This window comes from Poeciliopsis prolifica, unplaced genomic scaffold (assembly GCF_027474105.1).
Source record: "Poeciliopsis prolifica strain line A6 unplaced genomic scaffold, Auburn_PproV2 SCAFFOLD007, whole genome shotgun sequence".
Taxonomy (NCBI): Eukaryota; Metazoa; Chordata; class Actinopteri; order Cyprinodontiformes; family Poeciliidae; genus Poeciliopsis; species Poeciliopsis prolifica.
This window is the reverse complement of record NW_026562382.1, coordinates 7,628,883-7,652,937: the sequence shown is the minus strand read 5'-3', so window position 1 is coordinate 7,652,937 and position 24,055 is coordinate 7,628,883. Positions and strand designations below refer to the sequence as shown.

Sequence of the window (24,055 nt, the reverse complement as noted above, 5' to 3'; positions counted from 1 at the left end):
TTAAAATTGTTTTTATCAGTAAAAATTAAATGTTACCCCTCCCAGACCAAAAAGCATATTTGTACTGAACCCCCATTGATCTGGATGTAAAGAGGGTTCCTGCTTAGCCAAGAACGACTGTAGCAGCTGCTATGCTGCCTAGAAAAATGATAACGTAAAGTTTAAAAGAAAAGAGAGATAAGAGAGAGAAAAAGACAATAGTGTCGATTTATAACCTAGTTTATAACCCAGTGCTCTCTAGAAACAACCACTCAGAGGCAGGAGGTGTATTTTAGTGTTGTCAATCACTTTCTCATGTGGCTGCTCATCCTCCCTGTGCTATGCTGCAGCTAGCTTACCACAGAGCTATGCAGATTCAAACTGTGAATGCTCATTTTAGTCAACAGAGCTACCAATGACGACAGACGAACAGTTTTCCTGTAACAATAAGTTGTTTCTCCACCATTAGCACATTTATCGGTGAGTGAATGAGGTTGATTAATAACACTAAAACCCTCCTCCTGGTTATGAAAGCAAGGCAGTTGCAAGCCTTTAAAATTGTGACACTTTATATGGGTCAGAAACAAATATTAACCATTTTTATGAAAAATAAAATGAACATTTTCATTGAGTTGTAAAATCAACAGCAAAATATTGAAAATTTTACACAACTTTGTGTTCTAACAGGGTGTCCATATTTTTGTAAGATACTTGATTAAATATTTGTGTGGACATTTGTATAATTATGGCCTCATTTGAAACAGAAAATTCAGAATAGATTCTATTGTGTTGACTTTGCCCTTTGTTTTAAGATTAATTGAAATCATTTTTGTTCCTTCAGGACTAAATTTGCCATTTTTAGTTTAGGAACTAGAAATGACACTGTCAGAGTCAATCTGGGTATTGTTCACTTTTGAGTAGAGATGGACTAATTGTTTTGTGCATAATGTATACTGAGAACTAATAACAATTCAGAAGATTAATTAGATAACACATATTTCTGAATTAGGGATATCACAAAGCTAGCTAAAGAGTGAAGCCATGCTAGTGCTTTCGAATGAGATCTTTGTTCAATTAATCTTTTCTTATCAGAACGGATCTCCAAAACTAATGACACTATAGATACTAGGACAGGTTCTTATATTTCAATGAAAACACCTCAAGCCTTTTTGATGTTGCACATTTTATATTTGTATATTCACTATTGTTGAAGCATATATTGAAGCATATATTTTCAACCCTCATGTTTATATTCCCAGTCAAAACCGAATAAATGGAAAATCATACATCCCTTTAAAAAAGTGAAAGAGTCTAGTCGATGCCATCTGTGCGTGACAAAAGCAACTGAAATAAGCAGAAAAGGACAGAAACATGGGTGCACAAAAGGTGTGACTTGCCTGTCTGCTTAGAAAAATTCAGGCCCTTGAGTCAATTTTGTTGATGACCTCTGCTGCAGGCTTTTACTTTTACTGCCCCTGGGCAGAGAAAAGAAAAAATGCTTTAATGCTTTTAAAGTGTTGTGTTTTTAAATGCTTGCACTCTTAAAAATACAGAGTTTCCACACTGGATACAGATTTTTAAGCGCTAGTGTCAGCCTCCTTTCGAGGTTCATCTACAGTTCTATGACCGCTACTGTGGAAAATAACTGATCTATGAGATTGAATTCATAAAAACATCTGAAAAAAATCAAATGAAACTATCAAAATGAATTTTCACAGAGATAAAATACCTTGTCGTTCCATTTTCAGTATTTTAAATCCACTATAAAATCGTACTGACATGATATGAAATATCACACATATAAGCCTGTGTTACAGATAGCTCGCACAGGGCTGCTTCAATGAAGTTCTGCTGAAATGGAATCCATTTATATCAATGACTCATTCCATTGAAAAGCAAATTTTGCTGCCTTTCAAATAAACAATCAGGTTTGCAGATCACTGTCACATTCACACACGAGGACTGAATAAACATGCGCATCGCAATACAAAAGGGAACTTTGCTCGGCTGTCGTGGCTGCACCTTTCAGGTGGCTTGTGTTTCAAAATAAGGCTCCTAACATCTGTTGATCAAACTCGTCAGTTGTTACATATGCGCTGTCAGCTGAGGGTGAATGAGTTAATAGCAGACTGATGCATTTTATTTAACACTGCTCAGTGCATTTTGTGGGGGTTTAAAAAGTAATTTTCACACTCTAACCAGTTCTCCTTCCACATTTGTCACAGACAATAACAAATCCCACACACATCTATTCATTAAGAGATAGAGTTGGAACAAATGGAATAAGGCTCTTCTTTGTCTGTATAACAAATGAAATTGTGTTGCACAATAAAATGCAAGTAATTGGACAGTTTTTGTGGATATCACTTCAGCACAAAGTTGAGACATCTCAATGGAGGAGTGTATAGGAAGGGACACAGACAAGCTAAATGGGTTAGCACAAGCATTCTTTCAAATTAAGGGCCTGGAGAGGATATTATGCAAAATAAACTAAATAACAGCTGGACATGTGCTTGTTGATTTGATCTACTCTTCAGGGCTGTGAAGAAGAAAACTGCATGGTCTTTGTGAGCTATGTGGATGACTAACAGAAGATGACGAGGAAGAGTTTCCATGGGAGTGCTGTTCTTTCCCAAAAGGCACATTCCCTCATCTCCTGTATGGGGAGGAGATGAAGGAAACAAACATTCATACCTCACAAGAAGAGGAGCATTTTTGGCTGCATAAAATGCATTTAAAAGCCTCCTAAATAAATCTAAGCAAGGAAGACAAACATGCTTGACATCTATTCAGCCCATTCTACTTGCCTAGTGGAGACACATTGAGTTCATGCTACTCCTTGACATTTTTCATGGTTTACCACACTGTAACTTTGGATATTCTCCAGTGAACTTTCCACATCCAGACCCTGAATAATTTTACTATTCTTAGCAAAACAGCTCAAACTCAGTCAAGTCGGATGGAAAACATCTGTGAACATCAGTATCAATTTCTGGCAGAGATTCCAATTTGATTTGGGTTTGCCCTTTGATTTGGCTTTCTAAAAAAAATTATATCCCTTCATCTACAATTCCATTATTGATCTGGTTGTAAGTTAGGTTTCTTGTCCTGATGTATGGTTGAGCTTTTGTCCCATTTGTAGGTCTTTAGCAGCCTCTGATGTATTTTTTGTTTTTTCAGGACTGCTCTTTAGCGTCATCTGTGTTGTACATACTTCAAGTAACTCCTGTATATGTGAAAGATTAGCATTCAGACAGCATGACGCTACCACCATGATGCTTTGTTGTGGCCCGGATAAGGAAATGCATTTTTTTCTCCTCACATAAGCTACATTTTGCCATGCATTCTCTTTAGATGCTTAGAGTGTGAAGTTGATGATTTGCATTTCTTTTTTCCCTCAAATTTTTGTTGAGATCTTTCTGATACTATGCTCTGAATTGGTATACTTAATTATTCTTTTTAGCTAATCTTACAGAAATTTGGAGGTGACTTTTTAAAGCCAGTCTTTTAGCACATTCACAAGTCTTTATCACTAAATCCTAAGTCATTACTACCTCCTATATGCGTTTGCTGAGAAAAGCAATTAAAATTTTATTTTTACAGTATTGTCTTGGAATGAAAGAAGGTTTAACTTTCTAATGCAATATTTAGCTATCTTTATCAGACTGCAGGAGAGCCATGCTAATGATCATTATTAAAGTAAAAATCATCTCATCTAGCAAACTGTACTTAGAGGGTTTTTTTGTCCAGTTGAGACATATTGTTTTTCTGCAGTTGCACATAAGGTGACATTGTGCAATGTATTTTGCTGTATATGAGCTGTCACACAAACACCACAGAGTAACACAAGTGCCAGGTGAGAAGCTCATTGTAGGCTATATTTCAGAGCTACTTTGCATACACAAGGTGCTGTCTGTGGCGTTAATTTAGGATAACAGCCAATCCTTCTCTAATTAGTGGCACTATGGTTTCCTCCCATCTTCTGATTACTGATGAAGCTTTTTCTCAACTGCTGCACTCAAATGTTCTTAACCTGACCACTGTCACATTGTTTCCTCTGTGTTTGTCATGCTAAACTGAATGTCAGAATATAAAGGGGATTTTGGCCAAGAATCAAATTACATGGCTTTAAAGTATCCATAGTATCCTGTCCACAGTGCAATGTTGCCGTTTTTTGATGCCACAAAAAATATCACAATCTATAAATATATAAAATATATATATATATATATATATAAAATTCCCTTCTCACCCACCACGGGTGGTTCTTATCCTCTGAGCTCGGGTCCTCTACCAGAGGCCTGGGAGCTTGAGGGTTCTGCGCAGTATCTTGGCTGTGCCAAGGACTGCACATTTCTGGACTGAGATGTCTGATGTTGTTCCTGGGATCTGTTGTAGCCACTGCTCCAGTTTGGGGGTTACTGCCCGAGGGCCCCGATGACCACAGGCACCACTGTGGTCTTCACCTTCCAGGCCCTCTCCAGTTCTTCCCTGAGGCCCTGGTATTTCTCCAGTTTCTCGTGCTCCTTTTTCCTGATGTTGCAATCACTTGGTATTGCTACATCTACCACAACGGCTTTCCTCTGATGTTTATCCACTACGACAATGTCTGGTTGGTTCGCCATTACCATTTTGTCTGTCTGGATCTGGAAGTCCCACAGGATCTTAGCTCTGGCGTTCTCCACCACCTTTGGGGGTGTTTCCCACTTTGATCTCGGGGTTTCCAGTCCATATTCTGCACAGATGTTTCTGTACACTATGCCTGCCACTTGGTTATGTCGCTCCATGTACGCTTTCCCTGCCAGTATCTTGCACCCTGCTGTGATGTGCTGGACTGTCTCAGGGGCCTCCTTGCACAACCTACACCTTGGGTCTTGTCTGGTGTGGTAGATCTGGGCCTCTATTGCTCTGGTGTTTAGGGCCTGTTCCTGGGCGGCCAGGATGAGGGCCTCTGTGCTGTCCTTGAGTCCAGCTTTTTCCAGCCATTGGTAGGATTTACTGATATCAGCCACTTGGGTTATTTGCTGGTGGTACATCCCATGTAGGGGCTTGTCCTCCCATGATGGTATCTCTGGCACCTCAACCTCCGTTCCCTGTTGTCTGAGACATTCACTGAGCACATTGTCTGTTGAGGCTTTGTCCCTGATGTATTTATGGATCTTAGTTGTTTCGTCCTGGACAGTGGTTCTCACACTCACTAGTCCTCTGCCTCCGTCCTTGCGGCTCGTGTACAGTCTCAGGGTGCTGGATTTGGGATGGAACCCTCCATGCATGGTTAGTAGCTTTCTAGTCTTAATATCTGTGGCTTTCATCTCCTCCTTTGGCCAGCTGATTATTCCAGCAGGGTATCTGATTACTGGCAGGGCATAGCTGTTTATCGCACGGATTTTGTTCTTGCCATTGAGCTGGCTTCTCAGGACTTGCCTTATTCGTTGGAGGTATTTAGCTGTGGCTCCTTTCCTTGTGGCCTCATCGAGGTTGCCATTTGCTTGTGGTATACCTAGGTACTTGTAACTGTCCTCTATGTCTGCTATTGTTCCTTGTGGGAGTGAGACTCCTTCTGTGTGGATCACCTTCCCCCTCTTTGTGATCAGCCGACCACATTTCTCTAGTCCGAATGACATTCCAATGTCAGTGCTGTAGATCCTGGTGGTGTGGATCAGTGAGTCGATGTCTCGCTCACTCTTGGCATACAGCTTGATGTCATCCATGTAGAGGAGGTGACTGATGTTGGCCCCATTTTTGAGTCGGTATCCATAGCCAGTCTTGTTGATAATTTGGCTGAGGGGGTTCAGGCCTATGCAGAACAGTAGCGGGGACAGGGCATCTCCTTGGTATATGCCACATTTGATGGACACTTGTGCAAGTGGTTTGCAGTTGGCTTCAAGGGTGGTTTTCCACAGCCTCATCGAGTTTGCAATGAAGGCTCTCAGATCCTGTTGATGTTATACATCTCTAGGCATTCAATGATCCAAGTATGCGGCATTGAGTCATAGGCTTTCTTGTAATCGATCCAAGCCATGCACAGGTTGGTGTGTCGGGTTTTGCAGTCTCGGGCAACTGTGCGGTCTACGAGGAGTTGGTGTTTGGCTCCTCTGGTATTTACACCGATACCCTTCTGTGCCGTGCTCATGTGTTTATCCATGTGTTTGCTTATCTTGGCCGCTATGATGCCTGACATGAGCTTCCAGTTGTGGAGAGCAGGTTATTGGTCGGTAGTTGGGTGGGACTGGACCCTTTGATGGATCCTTCTGGATTAGGATTGTCCGCCCTTCAGTTAACCATTCAGGGTGAGTCCCACTTTGTAGCAGCTGGTTCATTTGGGCTGCCAGTCGCTCATGGAGAGCAGTGAGTTTCTTTAGCCAGTAGGCATGGATCATGTCAGGCCCTGGTGCTGTCCAGTTTTTCATACCTGAGACTCTTTCTTGAACATCTGTCACAGTGATGGTTACCGGGGCTTGCTCAGGGAGGTTGCTGTGGTCCTCTCGTAGAGAGATCAGCCACTGTGCATTGCTGTTGTGGGACGCCTCCCTTTCCCATATGCCTTTCCAGTATTGTTCAGTCTCCAGCCTTGGTGGGTCTGCTCTGTTGTTATTACCCTGCCATTGAGAGTACACCTTAGCTGGTTGAGTGGAGAAGAGCCGGTTAATCCTTCTGGATTCATTCTCCCTTGTGTATCTCTTTAGGCGGCTGGCCAAGGCTTGGAGCCTCTGTTTGGCAGTCTCGAGTGCTTCAGGTATGGGCATCTGGCTGTACTTTCTGGGTACTGGTCTTTTCATTGTACCCTTGTGGAGCTCTGACAGTTGGCTCACTTCCCTCCTTGTTACCTTGATTTTAGCCTCTAACCGTCTTTTCCATGGTGGGTATTGGGTCTCATGGTTGCTCTTATAGCCAAGTATCTCAAGGATCACTGATGCTGAGTTGTAGATCAGCTCATTGGTTTCTGTTATGGTGTTGGTAGGGATCGTTCTCAATGCTGCATTCACATTCTCAATGAGACTTTCTGATGGTACTTCACTCAGCCGTTGTAATTGGCGCCGGGGAGGCCTGGTTGTCATTCGGGTCATGATTCTCTCTCTCAGGTCAGCAGCTGTCTCGTTCAGCTCTGTTTCGCTCATTGGGGCCGGTTTCGCTCATTGGGGGTGGGGTGGGGGTTAGTTAAGTCCCACAGTCCTGACAGGGTTCCTCCCTTTTGCCGTAGCATTTGTGTTGTATCTCGTCAATCTCAAGTTGTGATAGCAGTTGCCGTTTGCGGATGTTGGAACACTGAGCTACTAGTTGTTTAGCGCTTAGTGTTGACTGGGGATGTCGAAGTAACCATTCCTTCCCCAGTCTTTGCATGTAACCTCTCTCACTAGGGTTACTTGAGTAGTAGCATTCCAACAGATCCACATTTTCATCTCTCGCCCATTTCCGTCTTGTTCCAGTAGCCCATTTGTCATCAAGGTGCTCTGGTTCCCCAACACCTGACGCAGACCTTGTTTGGCCGGGCGACGTCTGAGCCGGCATGTTATGCAACTTAGTATCTCTCATGGTATGAGGTAGGCAGTAGCTTGAAGGGTCTTGCCTAAGGACCCAGACTGGATTCGAACCCTGCCCTCTCGGGTGATATACTGATGCCTTATGTATTGAGCTATCCAGTCAGCTCGGCATATATATATATATATATATATATATATATATATATATATATATATATATATATATATATATATCAGCTTGGCATATATATATATATATATATATATATATATATATATATATATATATATATATATATATATATATATATATATATATATATATATATATATATATATATATATATATATATATATATATATATATATATATATATATATATATATGCTTGTTATATTTAAGGGTAAACTGACTAGCTGTAAAGAACATTTCAAATCTCTAGGAGTGCCATAAACTGAATTGATAATAAAAAGAAGAGCAGTCCATGAACTTTGCTTTCAGTTTCTAATATCCTGCATGCTGATGTGAGTAAATATTTATTGAGTCACAGTTACATTGATTCTGTGGCACCAGCATGTGTGAGATGTATAAAGTGTATGAGAGAAGTAAATAAATTAGCAGGTATGTTTTAATTAATAGCCAGATAAAAACAAGGTATTCTATAAATAGACCCAGAATATGGTTGAGAAATAATCTAGACTTTCAATAGTTCAAAAAGGTTCAAGAAAGGTTTGCTTGTTGTTGTTTTTTTTTGTCACTTTATGAAGCAATCTTCACTAACAGCGACACAAAAATGACTAGTAATGATGGGATAAAAAAGCATCTTTTTTTTAATGTACAAAAGTTCAAGCTGTGGCAATAGCTATGGGGAAATGATGCTGAATTACATCATATGTTCTTGTGTGGACAATTTAGCACTCAGGGGCAACAAAGATACAAAAACTGCATTGCCGTTCTGCTGAAAAATTTATTTATTCTTCTCTTTTTAATGTTTTCTTCTTCTGCTCTTCTGACTAGTTAGAATTTAAATCTGTCGCCCCAAAAAGACTGCAATGACAATTTCATATTGCTCCATGGAATTAGAAAATCAGCAGGGGACATTTAACCAGGAATGGTAACTCCATTATGGTCTGCATAAAATGAGCAGCACAGGAGAAAGGAGGATCTTTCTTTGATTATTATTTTTATTTATTTTTTTTTGTAAAGATCCACCTTAAATCAGTTGCAAGACCTGTCAGAGCAATAATAATGACCTGTGTACCAGAACCAATGTTCCCCTACATATAACAGCTTGTAACTGTTGCAAACACATAGAGATGAGGAAAAAAAGAGATAGAAACAGAAGCAGAAACATGAGAATGGAGACTTTGCATTTGAAGTTGTTGAATGGTATGTTGCATCTGAAAGATGAAAGTCTAAAAGTAGAAATAAGAAGCATTTTGGTAGAACAGCAGAATTTTTTCAAAAGGAAAAATTATTTCAGTAAACGCCTTTGGGAAGAAGGAAGCACTGAACCATAAAGTTGTAATTAGCAACAACAGCAACTCAAACTTTTTCTATTTTTTTTAACAAAATATAATTTATATTTACATTGGCTGTTTACGTATTATAGTAAGGTTCCTTATTTCAATATCCTTTGCTTTGTTGGATTTTGTTTTGAAGAAATAAAACCTACAGAAGAAATTTAAAAGATAATCACATATGATGTTTAATTTTTACAGTTTTAAGAAAGTATAGGTCCTTCCTAAATTACAAAAACAAATCTATTGACCAAACAAAAACTGTAATACGTGTTTGTAATATAAAAAATGTTGAACTCTTTTAAAATTTCTCAATTAGAAGTAGCCTAGAGTCATATTTTTGTTAAACATTGAGTCGAACTTTAGCTGCCGCAGTTGAATGTTGCCAGTTCCAAAAGTATAGCTTGTTACAACCACGTCACACACTCCTGCGTTTGGGTATAAAACACATTTCACTCAAACAAAAGCACCTCTAGTGAGTCAGGAGTTGGAATTGTAAGCTTGACAAGCAGTCATCTTTTCTCTGATTTGCATGCGTGACTCATTTGCAGTGTGGACACAGAGTGCAACGGGTCTCCTTTGCGCTGACTGCTGGCGGCAGTATCGTGCAGGATGACCATTTCAGACTCACTGCAGAAGATACTCACAGCTCCTCACTTGCTTAGTTCGAAACCGAGCTGCATCAGAACAATCAATGCTTCACTTTTGTACAAAACAATGGTTGCTCTGTTTTCAAAATGTAATATTGTTTAATGTGTTTTGATTCAGTTTGAATTGTTGAAAAGTAAATTTTTTCCCTACACATGATCGAGCTCCTCAGTGTCTCTTTATATCGCCCACTTCATTAAAATTTTTCTAAATTTGTCAGAGATCGTCATTTCTCAAAGCAAAACATCTTATTTTTGAAATTAAAAATAACGTGTCAAAAGTTAGCTACAAATTTGTAGCAGAATTATAGCAGTAAAAATAATCTTGTTATTGCTATCAGCTTTTTGCATGTTTACTTTGGTATTTTAATAATTAATTTTGGTGATGAGATTGTGATGAGATGCAAGTCTTTGAGGTCTTCCTAGCCATTGACTTAATCTTTAGCTTCCTGCAGAGACTCAAGCCAGGATTCTGGATGAGATGCTCCAAAAAGTTAATAGTACTTTATGTAAGTAAAATCAGTATTTTAATAACATGTTAAATAAATCATGCATGCAGTAAATTATTATTGTATTTTATTGCACTTTTGGAATGTGTTTTTCAAATAACAAATGGAGCAAACCCTTTGATGATTTATTTGTGGCACTTCTGAATTGTCGTAAATTGGTTATTTAGAATATATAAATAATGCAGGTTGATTTTCATTTCTATGCAGTTTCTTCTACTGAAATCTAACATCAGTACATGTTCTACCTTGGTAAACATGGTAGGACATGTTTATCAAGGTAGCCACTACATGTGGTCAAAAAGTAAAATTTTGGCTTAATATTACAGCAGTACCTTCTTCTGCATGTTTGTGTTGTCCCCTCCTGCCTCCTTTCTGGTGTTTAAGTCAAATGGAAAACTGTACTGTGCTGAACAATAGTTTTCTTCTTGCAGTTCTCCCAATAAAGTCCAGTTAATCTGTAACAATCACAATTCTCTAATGTATTTTTCACATGATTTTTATACATCTGCTGTTTCATCAGAGTATAGGCTTCTGTTTTTCTTGTCTAATTATTCTCCATTCCTGGCCTGCTAACTCAGGCGAATGGTCACGTCTTGGTTGATCTTTCGTTTTGCCAGAATCTTTTGATTTTTGGATGAGGGACTAAACACTGCTCCATGAAAAGTCCTGAGCTTTCTTTAAACTTCTCCACAGTGATAACCCTGATCAGTTTGCTGTTTCCTGACTTTTGTTAATAGAACAGCTGTGTCTTTTTCGCACCTTTTAAATTGCTTTTTGATATTTAAAACATGAAAATAGATTCATTTTGATCTCTCTTTATTCAGGTTTGTCCATTGAGTTTGAAATGCATTAACATAAAATCTTCCTAATGTACCTTTACATGTGCAGGAACATCACACACACAAAGATCCCCTTACACTTTGTTTCCTGCAGGTCCAGACCTGAATGTCCCTTCCGGTGTAATTTAATTTGCACTCCCATAATTCTCTGCTTCTCTGGTGGCTGTGTCTCCAGGGCTCCGTCTCAACATGTTGATCGCCTTCTTCCCTTCATCAGTGAGTGTTCCTCTCTTGCTTTCACATCCTCTCCCATCAGTGTCAGCTTGGAGAAACCACATCGCACTTACACACACACACACACACACACACACACACACACACCCCACACACACACACACACACACACACACACACACACACACACACACACACACACACAGTATTTCTCTCTCTTCATCATCCCCATCTATATGAGGAGGACAATCCTTCCTTCAAGACTTACGGTTTATCTTTCATGCTACCTTTCTAGAATTGTGCGTGTCGAGCCTTTTCTTCTGCTGGAGTGATTGATAATGATCTAAGTTAAGCTTATTTCCTTCCCATCAACTGCAGGCTTGACCGCAAAGATTTCTCTGTGTGCACTTGTAAAATAATTTTTCAAATCCTCCGTGAATTAAATAAACTTTCACCATTTGCACACTAGTATTTGTCTGAATGCTCATTTAACTTAGCTGTGTGGGATTATGTGTTAACTTCACACTATACAGCTGAGACTGTCGCTTATTTTGGTCTGCGGTCATTATGCTTTGGCAAACAGCAACAACACATGATGGCACTGTAAAGATTTGGAGATCAAGTTCAACAAATGCAAAGGTTAAAAAGAAGAACTGCTTGGATCTAAGCAAAGTCAAACCTTGGAATGGCCCAGCCAAAGTTCAAACACACAACCAATTAAGAATCGGAGAAAAACTAAAGAAGTCACTCTCACATACGTACGCTCTCCAAGATTGAGCTATTTGACTAGGAAGATTGGCAAAAGTTTCATATGTGCAAAGCCAGAAAAGAAAAACTGCAACAACCTTGAGAACATAATTTACTAGATTTCACCCAAAAGCACATCAACTCTATTTTCTAAAAAGGTGAAAGTTTATTTCAGTTCACACAGAGAAATCTTTGTGGTCTGAATTCAGAAAACACTGCTGAACATAGCAGCAGTGTTAGATCCAGATGAGACTACAGACAAGACAAATGAACTCTTTTTAAAATCAAAAACAATTCAACTTCAGCATCTGAAGTGATTGTAAAAGAGTACACAGTTTTGTTTAGCTTTTTTCGAAGCAAGGAAAATGCACTTTTACAAAAATACAGAACCTGTTTTCAGAAAGAGAATGGGGAAATACTGCAACAGGCTGTCCAGGGTGACCCTGCCTCTCGCCTGGAACGTAGCTGGAGATCGGCACCACCACCTCCCGACCCCATTAGGGATAAGGGTGAACAGAAAAAAAATAATGAAAAAGCACAACTATTTTGCTATTTAGATTTTTTGAATTTATTTTTCTGTTGCTACTTTGCAACAAAGAAGCTAAAACTAAAGTACTATAAATACAGTTGGTAGCTTTAAAATGGGTTTTTTAAAGTGAGTTATGTAATAGGGCAGAGATAAATAACTTCATAAGTTCATCCCGTTTCTGTTAAGCGAAATCTACAGTATGTGAATATTAACATTCATAATGTTTTAAATAAAATAAATAAATAAATAATGTAATGATGATACAAATTTGATTAAGCCACTTTCTCCTGAGTCTTTTATTTCATCAAACTGACCCAACCAATTATTGTTAGCTTTAGTCTCTCCAAAAATATTCATCAAGTGTAGACATCATCGCAGCTGAAGTCCATTTAATAAGTCAGATTTAATAATAGTCTTTGAATTCACTCTTAATTATAGCATCCCAACAAATTTTGTATCCAAATTGTTCTTTGCAATTGTTGCACACATTGCTTTGCAGCTGCAATTTGACATATTGTGGGGCTCAAGTGGCAAAATAAAATGGGGCCAAACAATGCCACACTTTTCAGATTTTTATTCGCAAAAGAAATGTGAAAACATTTACTGCCTTCCTTTCACTTCACGCACTGTTTTGTATAGGTGTGTCACTTAAAATCCCTACATTAAAGTTGATGTTTGCAATGTCACAAAACCTGAAAAATAATCCAAGAAGAATGAATGCTTTTGTAAGACAGTAGAAAGCGCTTTCATACACATGTGCTAAAGGCTCCAGGGACCATGCAATGTGGCACAGATGACAGGCTGTCTGGCCAGCAGTAATATGAAGATCTGTGTGTGCTGCACACTTCAAAGCTTGTCGCTGGTTGGATATTCGTGACCTCGGGGTACCAGTGGCCTCAGAAGGAAGAAATTCAACAAACAGCCACAAGCAACCTGTCAGTGGACAAATAGACAGCAAAGTTTGTGCACACTTCAAGTTATCACTCTTTACTTGTGAAGGATCTTGAAAAGATACTTTTGGCCCTGGAAGATTTTAGTGGCTTTATAAGGTCATTTCCCTTTAAATCCTTTTTGTATTGCTATTTTTTTTTTTGCCATGTTGTAAATTAAAGTTTGTGATATGTGTTTCAGTTTATCCCTTTTTTCAGATACCATTTTCCAGTTTCAATCATCACCAGTCTTTCTAAAATTTCAAGCTGTCATTCTTCCATCTCAGCTTTCTAAACCACTTGTGGTCCCCTGAGCATCAGACTAATTACTTCAAAGCTTATTCTTAAGAAACATTATCCAGTATGCAGTCTTTCTCTCAGAGCTATTAATACAAAAGTTATAGTTTTATTCCTACTTTCAGAGAGTCAGTTGTTCATTTGCATACAAAAACCTTGGATCAGTTGCAAGGATCAAAAGGCTCATCAAGGATAAATGCGGCAGGAACTCGTAGCTGGAACTGCAACTTAAAGAAATACCAATTTAATTTCATCTATAGCATCTGGATTTGAATGGGTACATGACTAAAGTCTTTGTTTAGTAAATCCAAAATTGCTCATAAATATTAGAGTCAAGAAATATAATCTTTTTCAATCAAGAGATTTATTTTTCAATAAAAATGGGCATTATTTATCTTTATTTGTATTTGTGCATACTGTATTGTTCTGCTTGGACTTTATTAAAGAACAAGATTTGGAACTGAAAGGTTTACAGTCACCACCTATACATGAGTGTTGACAATCATTCACATATGGATGTGTTTAATGACATGAAAAGTCTTGCCAAAGCACAAACATCCCTGGAAATGATTCACTGTTTAATTTATAACTATGAGCTTAACTATTTCTAGAACAGACATTAGGTCTCCATATTTCTTTGAGAAACTACAAAATGAATTATCTAAAAACAGAATACAGCACAACTGCAACAGTAGAAAGGCTACTACAATTTGCATAAATGGGAAAACTGAAAAATAAGATTTGTTTTATCATTTCAAGATGCCTACATTCACTTTGGATCAGCTGCAAAGATCTTCTGCTCAGTTGGAAGAAAGTTTCAACAGGACGATTATTAGTCATGCAACCTTTTGTTGAATAAAAGTCACAAGAAGTGCATAACAAATATTTAAAACGAACGTTCAAATGAGACAAAAAATTATTTTTGCCAACTTGTTAATGGCTGTAAGTGGTGAACATTGTGTCTATGAGGACAGTCAAATTGGTCAGAATTTATTTGGGTGTATTGATTAAGTTAAACACAGATAAATCCAGGAAGAAAACTAGTTAGAGGCAACAAAATATTTGAGATTACGGGCGTGGTTAATGTTCCACTAGGACAACAACCCTAAACACACCACCAGAGCTGCAACAGGCTAGTTTAGCTTGTAGGACATAAATGTGTTAAAATGGGCCAGTCAAAGTCTAGGCCTTAATCTAATTGAGGATTTGTGGAAAGACCTGAAAATTGAATTTCACAGTTTAACTGAGCTTCAGCTACTGTACAAAATAGAACAGGGAAAAAAATATCGAGATGTGCAAAACTAACAGAGAAAATCCAGAACACTTGAATATGTAGCTGCAGTAAATAGAGGTCCAACAGAGTTTTCAATCAAAATGGGCTGAACAGAAATGCACAACACACTTTTCAAAATGTTCAATATTTCCATTATCTGTCCTATCTTTTCCACTTCAGAATTATCCACTAAATTTTATTGATCCTTTTGCTAAAAGTCAATGAAGATGTGCAGAAGCAGACCGCATTGAAGCAGAACCTTTCAAATACTCAGTAGATTTATTTTCTACAGGTATCTTTGATCTTCTGAAGGAAGCAGATTTAAAAAATTACAAGTCATGCTTATCTCGTTAAGATATTAAATAACTAAATGGCAATTAAAAAGTTTCCAATATTAAGAAATAGGAAAGCATTAGAGATAAAATGAGTAGTCATTGCAGTTCTAATAAGGTTGTAATTAAGAAGCAGCCTTGTCAGTGTTTCATGTTTACAAATTAAAACTCAATTTTTTTAAAAAACATTTCAACTAAACAATGAGAAAATGTCTGATTCCTTGAAATGTTACTGTCAGAATAAAAATAAAGTGCAATGCTAAAGCAATTTAAACTTTTTTCACATTTCGCTCCATTAAATTCACAAACTTTATATTATCCTTTAATGGCATTTAATGTATGAGTCAACACAAAGTAGTGCATAATGGTAAAATGGAATAAATAATATTTACAGTTTTTCATATTTCTTTTGCATATAATACAAAAGCTGAATTGCTCTGTATTCAGCTCCATTTGTCTTACCATCAATCTGAAAACCATAGCTGTCCCAACCCCCCCCCCAAAAACAGCATCATAGAATTATGCTGCCACCACAGTGGGAATTATGTCACTGGGTCAATATTATTTTTCTACCACACGTATTGTATGTAAACCATTAAGTTACATTTTAACCTCACCTGACCAGATCAACCTCTTCATTTTGTCCCCTACATAGCATTTTGCAAATTAGAGTCCAAGATTGTAAAAGGATAAAATGTAGAAAAGTTTATCCGAAACAAATATTTTATGCACATTCCCAAATGCTGCATTTCAAGCTGAACCTTTTCATGCATCAAATATGCTTCTGAGCACTATTACACACAAATGTTAGTGTTGCCTGAACATAAATCTTTTTTATTCACCCTATTGCTTTTTCAGTCAGTTTATGTTGCTAAAAAACTTTATATTGCATCACCTCTTGCATCATATAGTGACAGTACATGAATACAGCATACAAATGTGTCTGTTGCTATTTAATTTCCTCTTGGTATTACAAACCTCTCAACAATGTTTCATATGCGAAAAACGTATTTTCCACGGGGAGAAGGTTTTAGAAGAAAGTTACAGAGGATATGAGAGTGAAAACCCATAACTGATCCTTCAAGCAGCCTCGTGTCTTTGTATTGTCCAACAGAATGGTCTTTGAAGAAGCAGTAGCTTCTGGAGGAGGCCTGCAGGCCTGGGGAGTCAGACTCCTACAAAGGTCACATGTACACTGAAATAGATTAACAATTCAGACTGAAATAAAGGGGCTAAAGTCTAATGTAGCTCAGCCTAACTCTTATTGTGTAAGCAATTAAGCTGCAGTCCAATATCAGACTACTTGTTATATGACATAATGCTAATTTGTATTTATGGATATGATTAAAATACATTCTAATGCAAATAATTTGCATTTAAAACTGCATGTACACATGAGCACACAGCCATATTTACATGCTATGGTTCAAAATAAGCTAAGAAATCTCTTCTGTAGCGACCTGATTTATTTGTTAAAACATATCTAACTCAGATTGTCAACATTCAGAGCCAGACAGACTTTCCATTTGAACTCCAAACCAGTTTTTAAGTTTTAAATCATTTAAGCTTTTGGCTACAAAATGCCAGGTTGTTCCTCAGTTGAATTTATTTCCAACCCAAACTGTTCAACATTAGAAATGGGCATACACAATACAATATAGCATATAACTGTAAGCCTAGCTAAGCACTTAATGCAGTCTAATGATGCACATCATTATGTTGCACCGCTAGGCCGGGTGGCTTTTTAGCTCTACCAGAAAACTTGTCTTCATTTGAATTCTTTGTTCACAATTTAAATACCAGTTATTACGAAACGTATGTATTAAAGATGCCCTCCAGACATGTGGTGATTATTGAAAAATATTTATATGCTTAACACTTTTATCCATTTAATCATTAAATATTAAAATCCAGGATCTCATTTAACCAAAACCAAATACAGAAAACGAAAATGACGCATAGAAATTAGTGATCTGCTCTTGTAATGAGACCACTTTACTTTGATACTCCTAAATAAATCTACTGCAACCAATTGCCTTCAAAACATACATAATGTAATAAATAGTTTCCAGCTGAGTAATTAAATCTAGCGGTTCTGTGAAATGGCACAGAGGGTTGTTAGATAATATTAGTGAACAAACAGAATCACAAACAGTAAGAAACCCAGCAAATAGGTCACTAATAAAGTGGTGAATAAGTTTAAAGCAGGAGTGAGGTTATAAGACAAAAAAGACAAGTCACAGATCACTGGCCAATTCACTGTTTTAAAATGGAAAAATATGTTAAAACTGCAAACCTTCTAAGTCATAGTTTTCCATCTAAAATAGCACACTTCGCTTGGAAAGCAGTAATCAGATAAGAAGCAAAGTGATCCATGGTAAATTCTGCAAAGATCCACACTAAGGCAAAAGAATCTGTTGACAGGATCATTATAAGCTGTGCTCGCCATAAATCTGGCCTTCATAGGACAGTGGCAATAAGAAAGTCCCTGCTGTACAAAAGCCATAAGATGATGTTTGCAGTTTTCCAAAAGTGACAGAAGACACAGCAAACACATGAATGTAGGTGAGCTGAGTCAATATGTCAACATGAATGCATGTGTGGCAGAAAATTTAAACTTCACATCCCCTTGTACACCATAGACTCACCATAAAACATGGCTATGCAACATGTAGAATGGTTTGCCTTATGTCAGCAGTTCAAAGCCAGTGGGAAGATTGAAAAAGTTAAATATGGAGCAATAATGGAAGGCTACCTATATGAGGCTGCAAAAGCAATGACAATTGTATTCAACAGGCTCAACGGGACAGCGACTCTGAAGATGCAGACCTAGAATGAAATGATTTGAATCAAAGCTCATTTGTGTGTGAGAGTTTAGCTCCTGTCAAAATTATGTCGAATCATGTTGTGTTTGTTGAGAAATTCCCTATCTGAAAATGCATTCAGATTTCTCTACAAAAAATAAAAAAGGGAAAAAAAAAACTGTTAAGTGTCAGTTTATGTTGTTTTGTTATATGACAAACAACATAAAACAGACTGAAATTTGACGTTCTAAGGCGTCAAAATGGTTGACAAATAGAGAAAATGTTCACTTTGTGGAATATTTTTTGCAAGGCAGTGAATCCAGTCCTGGGTGATTAAACAAAAACAAAAACACGTGAAATCTTATGGAGAACTCTTCTAAAGTTATTTCAATATGTTACACATTGTTACATACATCAGTGTTATTATCTACATTGCTGTCAAACTACCTGCTGTGTGCCCACAGTTTGAAATAATAACTTTTCCTTCAGAAACCCCTTTGCAGCATTTTGTTTCAGCACCATGGACAGTTACAACAGGACTGTGAGAACAAAGGCAAGTCTCTGCAACCATGCAGCTCAAAACAAACAAAAATAGTCTCAACTGTTATTCAGCTGATGCACCTCGTTTCTCCTCGACAGCAGGCAGACTGAGCTCAAACATCAAACGTGACACAAATGTGGGATCCATCTTTATCGCCTGATGTGTGCTGTTAATTGCGAAAGCAAGCATGGTGCACGACTGCAATGATTGTACTGCTGCTGCTGCTGCTGGAACAACAGGTAAACTGGGGGAAGTGCAAATCCTGGATTAGATGCAGAAATCACAGAAGTGCTATTAGAAATATTAAAGCGGTGGCCCCTGTCTCTCTCTCTGCTTATCTGCTTGAGATGTGACAGAATCTGAGTCCACATGCCAGACATTAGCTGTAAGGTATGCCAACAGTTATAATAAATAAATGTACATATACATAATACTGTAATATAAACGAGACATAAAGAAACACATAAAAGAGTATTTGCAGCCTTAAATGCTTACTTCCTCCAGTATCTTCCGGTATGTGCTGCAGCCATGCAGTCTGATGACCTATAGGTACCTTGAACTTTTGAGCATTAATGCACACGTAACAAATATGCCAAGCGGTTACCATGACGACCGTGACCTCCCTATCCCATTTTTCCTCTTAGGTGCACGTGCGGGGTGTGCGTGCGTCCTACCTTGCACTCATCCATGCACGTCCTGACTGAGTACGCGTCCGTCTCGTACTTCTGAACCAGCAGCTCAAACTCCCTGTAGTTCTCCTCCGCCTGCCGATCCAGACGCTGATAAGCCCGGACACACTCCGCGCACCCCAGCAGATCCACTCCCATGGCCGTATCCAGGGAGCAATTCAAAACGTCCGGACTCGTAAACCCGTAAAACAAATCCAAAAGTGAGTAGGAATTACAAAAAGAAAGGTACAAATCGCTCAGATTCACGTACGCCGACTGTGTCCCCTCTTCGTCTTCGCTGGAGAGGCCCAGGCACACTGTCAGAGCGTCCGTGAAAGTGAAGCAGTCTCTGGACACGCTGTCCGGGTGACAGGTGTCCATCCGCCACAGAGGTTTGGTAGAATTCCCTATAAAAATAACATCTTGCTCTCTGGCGAGGCGGCGGGGGTCGGGTGATTTTGGGACGTGTTGTGGTTGGGGGGAGTTTGGCTTCTTCTCGCCCGCGTCCGAGATAGCGTGCCCCTCGTCCGACCGCTTGTCGCGAGTCCGCGTCAGCTTGGCCTCGGCGCAGAACCACAGGTGATCAGAAAGCAGGACGGTGATGAAGAGCAGAGAGGCCAGCGACTGTCGCCATCTCTGGGCCCGCTCCGGCTCCGTGAATGGCTTCTCGTTCTCTCGGGGTGCAGACCAGTATTTTAAGCATTCGTTATGCTGCCGACGCATCCAAACACCCCTGGTCATATTTTAGGAGAGTGCTGCCCTGGGCCGACTCCACCGCGGGGGCTCCTCTGCCACAATACTCATTGACTTGTCGGGCGACGGGCTCCGGTTGGTTCTCCTCTGCAGCGGTAGGAGGGGGGTTCCGAGCCTCCGCCGGTCCAGGGCGCTCCTGCTATCGCGCCCCGCAGCAAGTCGGTGCTATTCCGAACCAATTACCGTGCCCGCTCAGATTAAGCTTCGCGCTGCCGCATCCCGGTTCTCCATGGCTCTCCGGGGGGGAACGGCGTCCTTTTTGACCGCATACCCCCACCTCTTCCCTGACGTCCCCTCTCCGGGCTTGTTCGCTTATCAGCGGGGCGCGCAAGGGAGACCAGCTGTTGCGAGCCTCTCTGGTGCTGATGCTGCGCGTCTGCCACCGCTCGATCCGCAGATTCACTTAAAGAAGAGCCAGCAGCCCCCTCGACACAGGTAGATGGGTTTCTCGGAAAGCCTCGAATCGGTTCTCCCGGTGGCCACTGTCATCTTGGACCTCGGTTAAGTTGCCGCCATGTTCGTCTTGAAACACTTTTTCGGAGAGCTGAGTCTGTTTGCGTCATCTCCATCGTTGTGATAGCTCCATCGTTGCGCAGTGGCAGAGCAGCTTTTTACCTGTATGCGCACCACACAAGCGCAGAGGCTGAGGGAGAGACCGCAGACACCGAAAGGTGGCAAACGCCGTTTTTTGGCAACACGCTGCTATATTTAGTTTGGTATTTCAATGTTTGGACAAGGCAAGAACAAGCACACACTTATGACGAGATCTTGCTCTTTGCTGCAGGGTGCACGCAAATCCATTTATAACACTGCAGTTAAAAGATTACTTTTGATACATATCGAGACACACTGGGACATCAGGTACTTTGGGAAAGCATGAGTGATTTCGTCCTTGACTTGAAAAGTATATGTCAAACTCAGGGTGTCAATATATTGGCCTTGGAAACATATCAGATAAGTGGCGTCACCGTGGGTGGTGATGGGGGGGAGGGCCATGTAGAGGTGGTGCCTAACCCTCCAGATTACCTGCTACCTCCCCAAAGAGTTCTTTATAATGTGCACACTTATTTTTATTTTTGTTTTGTTTTTTTATATTAATTTACAACTGTATTTACAAATGTATTCAAATTATTATATATATATTTTTACTTTTTTTATTTAAGCTTTTGACTTTAGTTAATAACTAACAGAATTACTAAAAAGTATTTTAACTTCAATCAAGAGGCAAATCTCATATAGAAGATGGAAGCAGAGGGGAGATTTCAAAGAATGTATTTGTTTACTTTTGATAAATGTGTGTTATTCATACTACTAAAAATGCTCAAAGTTCTGTGTTATGGCCAATATAATAAGGGGGGCACCATTAAGAGCTTCAGGAGCTACAACACACTGATATATGCAGGACAAGGGCTTCATTTCTTGCAAATTGTCATTTGTCTGTGGAGTCAAAAGACGACATCAGAAGCACCCTCCCTGAGGCTAATGAGAGAACAGAGTGAAATTTGGCTCAAAGGTCCAAAAACCTCTTGAGTGAAAAGTCAAATATCCATTTCATTTGAAAATCAAGGTCCTGTTGTCTGGAAGAAGAGTAAGAAGATGCACAGAATCCAAAATACACAAGTTCCTGTGTGAGCTTTTCACAGTTAGTGAGGCCAAAGAAAGAATGAGAAAAAGTTTAAGGAAAATGTGAGGTGCCATAGCTGTATGCATCTTATTTTTTTTAACAACTGATCACTGTCAGTTCTTGATTGCAGGTTTGGCAAAAAAATAAGCGTTTTGCTCCATGTCATTGAGCTGATCTGAGTAGATAACATAAATATCAGATGATTAAAAAAAGTTATTGGAGGCAGCTGACAAACTGAATGGGTATAAACTATTCTTTTCAAACAAGTTTTTTTACAGTTAGTGAGGCCAGACAAAGAAAGTTACAACTTTTGTAAAACAGGACAGAGAATAAATTTAGGATATAAATGCTTTTCCGTTCTCCAATTTATTTTATTCACTGTATCGCCACACTTTCAAAAAACTGACTCCTGAGTCCTCCAGCTTGCATGGGAAACATCTGGTGGAGTCCAACCCCACTCCGAAGAATCTTAGTTTAGCCAAATATTACTCACAAACTTCTTTAAAAAATAATAGCTGTACTTGACAGACTTCCAGCACCACTGATATATCACCTATTACTGTGGAAGCTTGGGGTTAACCCGGCTGTCTCTAAAAAATGCAGCTGGATTTGTATTGTATTTTGCAATATTATCTGGCTAGCTATATATGTTATTTCCCTGAGAATCCATAACAAGAATCTATGAAGGAGAGAGGTTGGGGGGTTTGTCTTCCTTCAGTGGCACACCATTACCAGTCCATAAAGGGTGACATTGACAAAGTTGTCTAAAGACATTGAAAATACAGAAAAGATTTAGCCTACCATGTGCACAGTCTTTGGACTGTGCAACGAAAACGACAAAGAGGAGGAATAGACAGGGAAAACAGTGCGTGCTCATGGAGGAAATGCAAACTCCATGTAGAAATACGGCAGCATGGACTTGAACCTGAAGTCCATGCTTGTGTTGTATTATATTCAAACCAGCTAAAGTTGGTGAAAGAGATCATGTCCACAACCAAGATGTTACACAGAGGTTCAGCTTGATTGACTTTGTGCTTGTGGACGTTTACCTGTGTTCAGAACTGAAAATAAAGATGCCGCTAAGAATGCTCCAATGCTCATTCAGCACTCTTCCTCGCATATGTTATGTCACTGCAGAATGCTGTGATTATTTCTCATAGGAAATGATGTCCTACTTTGACAGAAATTGTCTATTTTTCCTTTAACGGCACAGTTGCACAGCTAATACTTTGTATTTGACCCTGAATGTGACTTTTTTTGTGTGTGCTGATATTCAGATGTGTGGATCAGTGGATTTGTCTGTTGGGAAATATAGAGATAGACTGGATTATCATAAAATAATTTCCATATCTTTTGACTTATATCAGATCCTGCCAGCGGTAGGCGTGCACAACATATGGAGAGTTGTCAGCTTCACACATACACACGCTCGTTCAGTGTTTTCTACCTGTTATGTGTGTGTGTGGGAAACACACGTTGTGCAACAGCAAGAAAGAGAGAGCAAGCAGAGAGACGGAAAGGGTAGAGGAAGGGGTGGGGGGTTGCATCTGTGAGATGAATGCAGATAGCGAGCCCTTAAATCTCGAGCCATCACAAGAACAGTAGGGGCTGGCAGACATGACTCATCCACTATCCATGCAATGTGTGTGTTCTCTCTGATGCAGCATGTGTACAATTGATTATCCTGTGTCACTACAGTGCTGCTCCTATTGTTACATAAAACGATCATTTGCACAGTTTAGTATCCTTTTTTGTAGGCAATGTTTGCATTTGTTTTTACAGAATTGTGTGATTTGTTAAAAAAAACACCTTTAAAAGTCAGACATGAATTATGAGTCTATGTAATTGTCACTAAAGTCAAAAATGATCAAATAAACAGCTTGTGCATTCTTAGTACCCACTTAGAGGTTTTTGATGTAGTTGAAACAATAAAACATACACAATCTGTCTTGATTTTGCAATTCATACATAAATTGAAACTGATACAGTACTGATGCTTCAGCAAAAGAGACATTTGCATTTCCCTGAGACTTTTAAACACTTTGATCTTTTCTTTCTTTCAATTTTACTACATTCCCAAAAGCTTTCCAGCTTGGGGAAAAGCGTAGAGGTGGTTGCGAGTCTGGATCCAGTAGTTTTACAAATAGAGCAAGAAAAAGGAAAAATCATCTTAGTCTCGATATGTTCACTTCTCAAATTATTCATCTACTTACTAAAATTGTCATGAAAAAGAAAATCAATGTAATTTTTTTTCTTCTAAATCTTCCTTGACCTTATTTGTCACGGGGTTGTAGAACTATGAGTAAACAAATTAATAATTATGATTGTTCTCACTGCTTTTATCACTTTCAACACATTTTTATGATGATACTTTTCTGATGTTTAGCCCATTTTTTGGTTGTTTGGAG

The 24,055-nt window shown here is 39.0% G+C and overlaps 1 protein-coding gene across 1 annotated transcript in view; it reads right to left on the bottom strand.

Annotated features, from left to right (window-relative positions):
• LOC129361431 (NALCN channel auxiliary factor 1) overlaps positions 1-20,623 on the bottom strand; it is an 84,255-nt gene extending 63,632 nt beyond the window's left edge. The window contains exon 1 of the mRNA XM_055032271.1: positions 19,277-20,623. Coding sequence (XP_054888246.1) covers positions 19,277-20,011 — 735 coding nt within the window. The 5' untranslated portion in view covers positions 20,012-20,623. The remainder of the gene's footprint in view (positions 1-19,276) is intronic.
• Between the last annotated feature and the right edge of the window lie 3,432 nt (positions 20,624-24,055).